Source organism: the organism of the source record quoted next, unplaced genomic scaffold, assembly GCF_019419815.1.
Source record: "Pyrus x bretschneideri cultivar Hongxiangsu unplaced genomic scaffold, Pyrus_bretschneideri_v1 Contig66, whole genome shotgun sequence".
Taxonomy (NCBI): domain Eukaryota; kingdom Viridiplantae; phylum Streptophyta; class Magnoliopsida; order Rosales; family Rosaceae; genus Pyrus; species Pyrus x bretschneideri.
In genome coordinates, this window is record NW_025999805.1 from 376,437 (window position 1) to 388,461 (window position 12,025).

General features: G+C 37.3%; 1 protein-coding gene across 1 annotated transcript; it reads left to right on the plus strand.

Moving 5' to 3' along the window:
• The first annotated feature begins 1,018 nt into the window (after positions 1-1,018).
• Positions 1,019-7,045, plus strand: LOC125472189 (ABC transporter C family member 3-like). The gene is made up of 10 exons (XM_048573325.1): positions 1,019-3,525; positions 3,689-3,775; positions 3,873-4,520; positions 4,671-4,835; positions 5,089-5,383; positions 5,465-5,679; positions 5,758-6,063; positions 6,165-6,228; positions 6,319-6,558; positions 6,644-7,045. The coding sequence occupies exons 1-10, from the start codon at positions 1,105-1,107 to the stop codon at positions 6,751-6,753; spliced, it is 4,551 nt and encodes a 1,516-aa protein (XP_048429282.1). The 5' UTR covers positions 1,019-1,104; the 3' UTR covers positions 6,754-7,045.
• Positions 7,046-12,025: the final 4,980 nt, after the last annotated feature.

Consider the following 12,025-nt stretch of genomic DNA (forward strand, 5'->3'; position numbering starts at 1 on the left):
ATCCAATGCTTTGGTCAAAACATGTGTTTCGAAATAAGTGATTTTTTTGTGATTTTTTTAAAAAGTCTTTAATCCAGTGGGGGCCAGGATGGTGCTTGTCGAAGATCCAAATTCGTCAATTTTCTTACCGTGAAAACAAACCACAAAATTCTAAAGTCTCGTTTGGTAAATAGAATAAGCAATGAATTTGGGTTAGAAGTGATTAGATAAGAGCTAATCCCATCATAATCTCATTATGTGTGTTTTTATGGTATAACTAACCCCTCCCAAACAATTAGGATAACCAATTAAACCACTTTGACCTTGTCCCTTATCCGAACTCAAGATTTGAATTAACACGTGCAAAGGTAAACAAATGAACTACAGATATGAGGATTTAAACTTGTATGCAGAGAGTGGAACGCACTTCTTTAATCAATTTGACTAAACGCAAACCTCTAAGAGCATCTTTAAAGAAAATGTCAACTTTTAAAGATAAAATTTAAATTTGAAAGATGAGAAAGTAGGTTTGACAAGAAAAAATGAAAAAGTAGGATACAAAGCTCCTGCCAATTTTGGCAGCAAGAATGGGATCTGACAATCAATAACATGTCACATCAGATTTTGCTTCTTGATTGAAAAACATTGTTGCTTGTCTTTTTTACCTTTACTTCCATTTGAACGTTTTGACATTTTTTTTGAATATGCTCTACCGAACAAATAAAACTTGACACAGAAACAAAAAAATGTATACAGATTAATTTTCTTTTCAAATAGAATTTGGGATCAACTTCTAATTTTTTAGTTTTTGAGTCAATTGATCAACTTCTAATTGTTGGTCTTTTCCTGGAACCAACACAACACTAGTTTGGGTCACTTTACTACCGTATATATAATTATCTCCTTCACATGTGTCTTGGGCACCACGTTAACCTCGGCCCCAGGAAATTCCACATTGACATTTGACTCTCCTCTCTCTCTCTCTCTCTCTCTCTCTCTCTCTCTCTCCCTCCACACACACATATATATATATATATAAACAACCCACATAATCTTCCTTCAATAACCAAAACTGAAACCCCTCCCAGAATATCAGAACCTCCCCAGCAAAAAGCTCCAGAAATCATGGAGTCTTTTTATTCATCAAACCACGGTACTCTCTCAACCTTCTTCTCAAACTACTCATCGTTTCTGATGCATCCAGGTACTGATTTTCTTCTCAAACAAGTTTTTATACGTGGGTTTTCCGGTTCATTACACATAGTGTTGTTATGTGTGTTGTTCTTCTCTTGGTTGTGGAGGATATTCAAGGGGGGTGATGGAGGAGGACGAGAGGCTCCGAAACAGAGGTTTTCGAATAGTCGAAATTCATACTACAAGCAGGCTTTAATTTGTAGTTTCTGTGTTTCTGGGTTTAGTCTTGTTTTTTGTTTATTGAACTACTTTTGTTGGTACAAAAATGGTTGGTCTGATGAAAAAGTAGTGACCCTCTTGGATTTAGCTGTTAGAACACTCTCTTGGGGTGCAATTTGTGTTTACCTGCATACCCAATTCTCCAATTCTGCTGAATCCAATAAGTTCCCAAATTTTTTGAGAGTTTGGTGGGGTTTCTATTTCTCTATTTCTTGCTATTGCCTTGTCATAGACATTGTTCTTTTCAAGGACCATCTTTCGTTGCCTGTTAAATCTTTGGTTTTCGATGCTGTCTGTGTTGTTTCGGGTTTGTTTTTCATGTATGTGGGGTTTTTCGGGAAGAATGAGGGCAGATATGCTGTTCTGGAGGAACCCTTTTTGAACGGTAATCGTAGTACTAGTGTAGGTAATGATGGAGAGTCAAATAGGTCGAAGGGTGAAACAACTGTTAACCCTTATTCGAATGCTGGAATTTTCAGCATCCTCACCTTTGCTTGGATGGGTCCTTTAATTGCGGTTGGGAATAAGAAGGCATTAGACCTTGAGGATGTTCCTGAACTAGATAAGGTTGACAGTGTATTTGGGTCTTATCCTCGTTTTAAAAGTAAGCTCGAGGCCGGGTGTGGTGGGAACGCCAAAGTTACCACACTTCATCTGGTGAAGGCATTAATCTTATCAGCCTGGAAAGAGATTCTCTTGACCGCTTTATTTGCGATTTTTTACACAATGGCGTCTTATGTCGGTCCATATCTGATTGACACATTTGTCCAATACCTCTACGGGCGACGGCAGTTCAAAAATGAAGGCTATGTTTTGGTTTCTACATTTTTGATTGCAAAGCTCGTGGAGTGCCTCACTCAAAGGCACTGGTTCTTTAAGACGCAACAGGTAGGAGTAAGAATCCGAGCGGCACTTGTTACAGCGATCTATAACAAGGGTTTGACCTTGTCATCCAAGTCCAAGCAGGGCCACACTAGCGGTGAGATTATCAATTTTATGACTGTCGATGCTGAGAGGATCGGTGACTTCACTTGGTACATGCACGATCCATGGATGGTCCTTGTACAAGTTGGCTTGGCCCTAGTGATTTTGTACATAAATCTTGGTCTTGCAGCTATTGCAACATTGGTTGCAACGATAATTGTTATGTTGGCAAATGTTCCTTTGGGGTCCTTGCAGCGGAAGTTTCAGGACAAGTTAATGAAGTCAAAAGATAAAAGGATGAAGGCAACATCTGAGATCTTGAGGAACATGAGAATTCTCAAGCTTCAAGCATGGGAGATGAAGTTTTTGGCTAAAATTAATGAACTCCGGAAGTCGGAGGAAGGGTGCTTGCGAAAGTTTGTTTATACTTCGGCCATGACCACATTTGCCTTCTGGGGTGCCCCAACATTTGTGTCTGTCGTCACTTTTGTTGTTTGCATGCTTTTAGGAATCCCACTCGAATCCGGGAAGATCTTATCTGCACTTGCAACGTTCAGGATTCTTCAACAGCCTATCTTCAATCTTCCAGACACAATTTCTATGATAGCACAAACTAAGGTGTCTCTTGATAGAATTGCATCATTCCTTTGTCTTGATGACTTGCAGCCAGATGTTATAGAGAACGTCCCAAGAGGTAGTTTCGATACAGCAATTGAGATGGTTGATGGGAATTTCTCTTGGGATTTATCTTCCCCTAATCCAACATTAAAGGATGTAAATTTCAATGTGAGCCATGGTATGAGGGTTGCTGTTTGTGGTACCGTTGGCTCGGGCAAGTCGAGCTTACTTTCTTGCATTCTAGGAGAAGTTCCAAAGATATCTGGGACTCTTAAGTTGTGTGGGACAAAGGCCTATGTTTCTCAGTCCCCATGGATACAGAGTGGAAAGATAGAAGAAAACATATTGTTTGGTAAAGAGATGGACAGAGAAAGTTACGAGAGGGTTCTTGAAGCATGTTCGTTAAAGAAGGACCTGGAGATTCTATCATTTGGTGATCAAACTGTTATAGGGGAGAGGGGAATCAATTTAAGTGGCGGACAGAAGCAAAGAATACAAATTGCACGAGCTCTGTACCAAGATGCTGATATTTACCTGTTTGATGATCCTTTTAGTGCCGTTGATGCTCATACAGGATCCCACCTTTTTAAGGTATTTCATTTCTCTAATCCAATGTGATTGCATATACGTAATAAACTGAATCTTCAAAACTCTTCGCATCTTAGAATTAGTGACAATGCATCCATAGTATTCTTTTGCTTGGCCTGAACTGATGTATGATTTGACCATTAATTTATTGACAATTGCACTACAGGAATGTTTACTGGGCTTGTTGAGTTCGAAAACAGTAATTTATGTCACTCATCAAGTGGAGTTCTTGCCGGCCGCTGACCTTATATTGGTAAAGTATCCGCAGAGCTTTTCTTGAAATTCCAATTTGTAATACATGATATTATCTACTTGGTATCTGTCTGCTCAAAGTTACTCCTTGTCATCAGGTCATGAAGGACGGAAGAATTACTCAAGCTGGAAAGTTCAATGATATTCTTAGTTCCGGAACTGATTTTAAGGAACTTGTGGGAGCACACGAAGAATCTTTGTCCTCGCTTAACTCGGTAGAGGAAGGGCCTGCTGAACAAATAAATGTGAGAAACAAAGATGCAAATTTGGCTAGTACTAATGGGCTTGTCCAAAAAGAAGAAAGCAGTGATGTTCAGAATAGTAAAACAGATGATTTAGGTGGGTCAAAAGGGCAGATTGTTCAAGAAGAAGAGAGAGAGAAAGGTAAGGTTGGGTTTGCAGTCTACTGGAAGTATATCACCACAGCATACGGAGGAGCTCTTGTGCCTTTTATATTGCTTGGACAAATTCTCTTTCAGATCTTTCAAATTGGAAGCAATTACTGGATGGCTTGGGCAACTCCCGTGTCTGAGGATGCGCAACCTGCTGTTACAAGCTCTACACTGATAATTGTGTACGTTGCTTTGGCTATTGGAAGTTCTATTTGTATTCTCTTCAGAGCCATGTTTCTTGCAACAGCCGGGTACAAGACAGCAACGATACTCTTTAGTAAAATGCACCATTGCATTTTCCGTGCTCCAATGTCTTTCTTTGATGCGACTCCAAGTGGACGAATCCTAAACAGAGTAAGCAACATATATTTCTAATATCATACCTGATTGGGTGGTTCAAAGAGAATTATATGAGTTTTATGTAGTTTCCCTCTCTGCGTTAAAACCTTCCACTTCCTCTGCTACAGTACTAAAATCAGTAACCGCATCAATGATTTCTTGCAGGCTTCTACTGACCAAAATGTAGTGGACATGAACATGCCAAGTCAACTTGGGGGCCTAGCGAACTCAATGATCCAGCTTTTGGGAATTATTGCGGTGATGTCACAGGTTGCATGGCAGGTTTTCATCATTTTTATCCCTGTGGTTGCTATCTGTATCTGGTATCAGGTAATTCTTCTCACCTTTTCAGAATGCTCCTATTTTATACGTTCTACTGATACGTCAACTTATCACATGAATTCAAATATGGAAAATCTTTCAGTTTTAATTCTTCATTGTTCATGCTCTATTGATGCTCTTTATTCATGCCTTACTCACCTCAGCTTAGCTTCCTTATTGACGGAAAAATTAACTCCTGTTACAGCCAGAAATATATAAGAATCATGTTAAATAGGATGCTCATGAATTTATATTGATGCAGCAATACTACATTCCTTCAGCAAGAGAACTAGCACGGTTGGTTGGAGTATGCAAAGCTCCAGTGATACAACATTTTTCCGAAACAATTTCAGGGTCGACAACAATTAGAAGCTTCGACCAAGAATCAAGATTCAGGGATATAAATATGAAATTGAATGATAGTTTTGGTCGCCCTAAGTTCCATACTGCGGCTGCAATGGAATGGCTATGTTTTCGCTTGGATATGTTGTCATCTATCACATTTGGGTTTTCTTTGATTTTCTTGATCTCTATTCCAGCGGGGATGATTGATCCAGGCAAGTGATGTGTTACTGATTATTCTTTTTGAATTGTTTGTTAAGCATGATCTTATTTGTTTTGGATATTTTACTCTGAAGGCATTGCGGGCTTGGCTGTCACATATGGACTTAATCTAAACATGTTACAAGCTTTGTGTATATGGAACCTTTGCAATGTGGAGAACAGAATAATATCGGTGGAGAGATTAATACAGTACACTAATATTCCTAGTGAGCCTCCTCTTGTAATAGAATCCAGTAAGCCAGATCGTTCTTGGCCATTACGTGGAGAAGTTGATATACGTGATCTTCAGGTACTTTTTGTTCTGGTTTATTACTTTCATACAATGGAGGATCAATTACGTTTATGATTTTATTTCATGTTTATATAGGTCCGGTATGCACCACACATGCCACTTGTGTTGCGAGGTCTCACGTGTACCTTTCCTGGAGGAATGAAAACTGGGATTGTGGGGAGAACTGGCAGTGGCAAATCAACTCTCATACAGACCCTTTTCCGAATTGTTGATCCTTCTGCTGGCCAGATTTTGATAGATAGTATTGATATCTCTTCAATTGGACTGCATGATCTGCGGTCTAGGTTGAGCATTATCCCTCAGGACCCAACCATGTTTGAAGGGACTGTAAGAAGCAATCTGGACCCGCTTGAAGAGTACACAGACGAACAAATTTGGGAGGTTGGTTGATCAGAATTCTGTTTCCGCTAAATGTTCATCATTATCTGATTTTTCAGTTCCACATTGGCGTCACTTGTTAAAATGTCTTTTATTTGGTTTAGGCCCTCGATAAGTGCCAACTCGGAGATGAAGTCAGGAAGAAGGAAGGAAAGCTGGATTCCACAGGTTTGTTCTAACATAGAGGCTATATAAATGCTCTCAATTCCATTCTATGTCATGGAAATTATTTATGCTTATGTTTGACAATTGCTGTAGTTAGCGAGAATGGAGAGAACTGGAGTATGGGTCAGAGACAGCTGGTCTGCCTTGGCCGTGTGCTCTTGAAGAAAAGTAAGGTTTTGGTGCTTGATGAAGCTACTGCATCAGTTGATACAGCTACGGATAATCTGATCCAGCAGACCCTTCGACAACACTTTACTGACTGCACAGTCATTACTATTGCGCATCGTATAACTTCTGTTCTTGACAGTGACATGGTTCTGCTTCTAAGTCATGGTTAGTATTGCCAATATAAATCCATTCAACTTTCCAAATGATCCTCATAGTTTTTTACTTGAATGTATTTTCGATTGTGTTGCAGGGCTTATTGAGGAATATGACTCCCCTGCAAGATTGCTGGAAAACAAATCATCGTCTTTCGCTCAGCTCGTGGCAGAGTACACAATGAGGTCGAATTCCAGTTACGAGTAGTTTAAATGACTCCAAATCTTCACAATGCACTACTCAACTGGGTAACAAACTGTTTTGATAACGACGAATAAGTGGCGAGTATGATCTTACTCGCGTTTGTACCGAACCATCAGAATCGGGTGATCAAGTTGCAGGTTCAAAGTGAATTTTAGGCTATATTCTGTTAGAAATGTTGTATTATTCCAGTAATTGTTGATCTCAGAGTTAATGTAGCTGTCAAATTTAATGAAATCGAGAATGTTTGGTTAAAATTTACCAGTTCAATTGTTGACCCTAAGTCGTGCTATTTCAATCATGGTTTTGGATTGAATTTAGTTGAATGGTTGGAATTTCGTCCACAAATGCTTGCTTGGTTGGTTTGAAACGTGGATTAGGCAAGTTGGCTACGGTAATCTGCATGCAACCCCACACTGGTTTTGTCAAAAAGTCTACACTCCACAAAGGATACCAAGAATTGTGCGTGCCCGGGACTCATGGTTGGAGCATTTTCTGCCATATCCAATCTCTATCCGTATTTTGTTGAAATTTCCAAACAGAATTATATTTGTTGCGGGAAATTTTGATTTTCTAATTACAATGGCTCTTTAGGATGCAAATCTAATCTGTGTAGGATTTTTTCATACAAAAAAATTACAATAGTAATTCAAATTACCATAAGCATTCAGTCTTTGTTCAAGAAAATAGTTAATTACACTAACACCTTTTGAAATTTATCATATTTTTGTAAAACTTCTTTAGATTTGAAAAATTACACGGACACTCCCTGAGCCCGAGGTTTTAATTCAGTTTTATCCCCTTTAATGACAAACTGTACCTTTATCATAAATAAATAGAAAAATAAATCAAATTAAAAATTATATTAACATTAAAAAAAAACAAAAAAACAGCAAATTCATATTCATCTTCTTCTTTCCTGATATGATTTTTACCACCTGCAAAAGCAGGGATAAAAATACTTAAAAATATTTGCAAGAAAACAAAGTTATCGTAGTATAATAGCTCAAACAAGGTCGTTTTCACAGGGATTGATTGAATAATTTGTGTTTAAATTAAAACAATTAAAGAAACCAATTTGAAGGGGAACAATAAATAATGATAAAAGGACACTAGGGTTCCTCCATCATTTTAACAATTTTATGTAGTTTTACCAATTATTTATGAATTACACATGCAACTTTGAAGGTTAGGTTTTCCTTATGCATATTCTACTTGTGGCATTCAAGGTAGAACGTATATCAAACATGCAATCTGTTTGTGGCATTCAGATCAAATATAAACATACTTGACTCATTATGCTTTATGAAAATCCTTTGAAAAACCATGCAACCCCTAAGACGTGGCATTCGCCCTAGGTGAACTTACAACTATCAATCACAAGAAGCAATACTCAATCCTCCGATGGCATTTCGACCGAATTGCATCTGATTACTGATCTAAACATCCTAATGGTAGTTAAGTATTAAGATATAGAGACAGTTTAAATACAATGATTAATAATTCAAAGTATGCTTGCATAACATCATAAGCAATTAAATGAAGACTACATATTCATGCTAAGGCTCAAGGCATCGCCCTAGCGAACGAAAATTAGTTACGATCAACCATAAAACAAAGTATTATTAAGAACATGGATAGAAAACACCTTGTAGGGTATGAAATTCTCCAAAATAGTGCGTGTGTTTCTCCCCCCTTTCTAATGGCTAAATAGCCTTATTTATACTAGGAGAAATACTTTTAATACTTCATTTTATATTAAGAAAACATTTTAAAAACATTTCAAAGAGAGACAAAATTAATACATGTGGAAGATGACATCATTGGCTTTTTTTTCTCTCGAGTTTAAGTTATGAAGATACCCTTTATAGTGGTAAAGGCTTTTCACACTGTGTTGCCTTCTCTCTCTTTCTCTTTTCACACTTCTACCTCTTTCACTAGATTCGATTGGCTGAGATCTCCGCCGAGCTTGCAATGGAAGTAAGGAATTCTCTGAAATGTAACTTCTAGGGTTCCCAAAATTCCACGCACCTATATTTCTTATATGTATACAAAGTTTGCCATTTTTTGTTCAAATGTATATCAACCCGTTTCTTATTTTATTTTTAATTTATTATATCTTACAATATATTGAATTGTTAATTAAGAGTTAAAAAAAAAAAATGGCTTCTTCAAATCCCTAATCCGATGTCTAAGTCAACAAATTAACCTCTCTTTTATTCAATTTATGAGACAACTCAAAGCTTAGTAATCTGTAGCCACCAATAACATGTTCATAATTTAATAACCCAATTTGAATGTTGTGAATGTGGGGGGAAAATGTCATTTCGTCCTCTTATTATTTTCATTTTTCTCTTACTCGCATCCATCTGAATGGTCCAAGTTAGTTTCAGAAGTCTATAATCACAAGTCCAAGCTAGTTTGATCATTTGCATCAAATGTATGCCCCTGCCATCTAGTATTAAAAAATGAAACATGTTTTGAGTGTTCTTCCAGATGAATCTGTGAATCCGAGTTAGCAAAAAGGCAAACTTCAAACCAGGCAATGTCCAATTAGGAACTCTTTTTCTCTTCTCATCTCGGGTACGAAGGACTTCATGCTTTCAGGAGAACAATGGATTTCTGTAAAAAACTGATTCTACATGTTTTTGAAACTAATTTTGCAAAAATGATCGATAACGGGTTGGACTGATGGCACATATGTAGTTTTGTTGAAAATATACAAACTGATTACTAACATTATACAAATTGATTCTGCACAAAGGTCAAGGATGGGTTGAACTGATGACTTTTATGTAGTTTTGTTTTAACCTTAGTAGTTTAGTTAGTTTGAGAAAAGCATGGAGACTTAAATAACAAAACTAGTCACAAATCTTATTTTCTATTAAATTATTGAATATTATCATTATTTCTCAATGTCATACATAATACCATTCAATTGCATAAAATATTATGGAGGGTGAAGAAAGCTAAAAGTCTAATGACACAGTATGGTGGTGGTAGCAGTATCTTAGCTTGGAATAGAAATCAAATTTTCATCATCGATTCGGCAGGACTTAAGGATCTCTCTTTGTTTATTATTTACCTAGCCTGGTGCAGCTGTGTTAACTCAATAATTTTTACTAGGCTGTTATTTGAAATTGATTCTGCAAAAATAATCAATGATGGGTTAAAATGATTCTGCAAAGATGGTTGAGGATAGGTTGAACTGATTCTGCAAATATGTTCGAATACAAGTTGAATTGATTCTGCAAAAACGGTCGAACACTGGTTGAATTGATGCTGCAAAAATGGTCAAGGATGAGTGAACTGATTTTGCAAAAATAGTCGAATATGGGTTGAAATGATGCTTCAAAAATGGTCGAGAACAGGTTGAATTGATTCTGCAAATATAGTCAAATACGGGTTGAACTGATTTTGTAAAAGTGTTCGAAGATGGGTTGAACTGATATTGCAAGAATGGTTGAAGACGGGTTGAATTAATTCTGCAAAAATAGTTGAGGATGAGTTGAAATGATTCTATAAAAATGGTTAATGACGGGTTGAACTAATTCTGCAAATATGATCGAATGCGAGTTGAATTTGTTTTGCAAAAATGATCGAACACAGGTTGAACTGATTTTGCAAAAATGGTTAAGGATAGGCTGAAATGATTATGCAAAATGGTCAAGGACAGGTAGAACTGATTCCGTAAATATGATCGAATGTCGGTTGAATCGGTTCTGCAAAAATGATCGAACACGGGTTGAAATAATTCTACAAAAATGATCGAGGATGGGTTGAAATGATTCTGCAAAAATAGTGGAAGATGGGTTAAACTGATTCTCCAAAAATAATCGAGGAGGAGTTGCACTAATTCTGCAAAAATGGTCAAGAACTGATTGAACTGATTCTGCAAAAATGGTCAAGGATGGGTTGAACTGATTTTAGTAATAAATGATACAAACTGATTATGCGTATAGTTTCAAAATTGATTATGTAGAAATACTTGATGATGGGTTGAGCTTATGACACATATTAATTTTGTAGTAGGGTTGGTTCTATTAATAATCCTAAAGCCTTAGGGTATGACTGGTATTTTAAAACATTGTTTTCATGTTTTTGGGCTGGGCTTTAGTTATTTTTATGTTTTTGCCTTTGCTTGACATGTTTAAAAACTAGTGGAGATCCTTGAAATATAGTGAAAGTTTTGGTCTCTATATATAAAGCTCCCTTTATACTACTACAAATAAAATCCTACCTAGAAAAGGTCTTCTAAAAACTAGGAAACATAATAGAATAAGATAACTAGGAAATAAAAGGTTTCCTATTTAAACTAGAATTCGAACTGCAGAGAAAATTCATCTTTTGACCAACCATATTAACTCCGATTTGGTTCCAAAATGTCTCTTTTTAAAGCTTAAGACGTCCTTAACATCCTTAGAATGAGTCTTCCTCAAATACCATTTGACCTTCAAAATATCCAAAACGCACAGAAAAATCAATTTGGGAAAGTTGTGCGCTAGGTCTTCTTTTCCTCACCATTGTCAAATGGCTTGGCAGAAAAATCTGAAACTTTGATACAATCATCTTGAAAGATTCAAGAACATCCTCCAATTAGAATCACTCCAAAATTCATCTGTTTAATCACTTTTTGCTTAAGAGGAAGTCAAATATCCTACATTGGAAATATAATCCAAAAGTATCAAAATTCTACCAAAATAACCAATAAACTATAACTAAGAATAGGGTAACATATATGGTGTAATATGGACCCATCAATTCTCCTTCCAAGTTTTTTCTCGACCACAAACATTTTCCCTTACCGATTAAAGCTCCATGCTCTAAAAAACTCTCTCTAGAAACCCTTTCACCCCGCTTCAAACTCTAGCTTCCTCCATGGCCACCGGCTTTGACTAAGGTTGGGGGCCAGTGGCAGCATCTCCTTCACCTCCTAGCCTCCCTCACTTCTTCCCATCATTTCTTTCCCCTTTATTTCCCCCTCCCATCCCAGATTTTCTCTCGCCTTGCCATCCACCTCCCCTCTTTTCTTACGCCATCTTCCACCATCCTAGCCTTCTCAACCCTCCACCTCCTCTCCCCTCTTGTGTTTCTCCCCCAACCTTCAGATCATACCTTGTCTCTCAAGATTCACCTTGTTATGCTGCTTGAGCTCTGGGTATAGGGATGGGTTTGCGGATGCAAATAGGTCTTCTTTTCTCACAGTTTTGACTCTTAAGCTTCATGCCTCCTTCCTTGCTCAAGACCTCTTCCTTGTTTCGGGGTATAATGCGTGATT

Excerpts from the sequence above, each read along its gene's own strand:
- LOC125472189 (XM_048573325.1), top strand. The coding sequence starts at position 1,105 with ATGGAGTCTTTTTATTCATCAAACCACGGTACTCTCTCAACCTTCTTC. Across the intron at positions 3,526-3,688 it reads CAGGATCCCACCTTTTTAAG|GAATGTTTACTGGGCTTGTT; the intron begins GTATTTCATTTC and ends ATTGCACTACAG. Across the intron at positions 5,680-5,757 it reads TTGATATACGTGATCTTCAG|GTCCGGTATGCACCACACAT; the intron begins GTACTTTTTGTT and ends ATGTTTATATAG.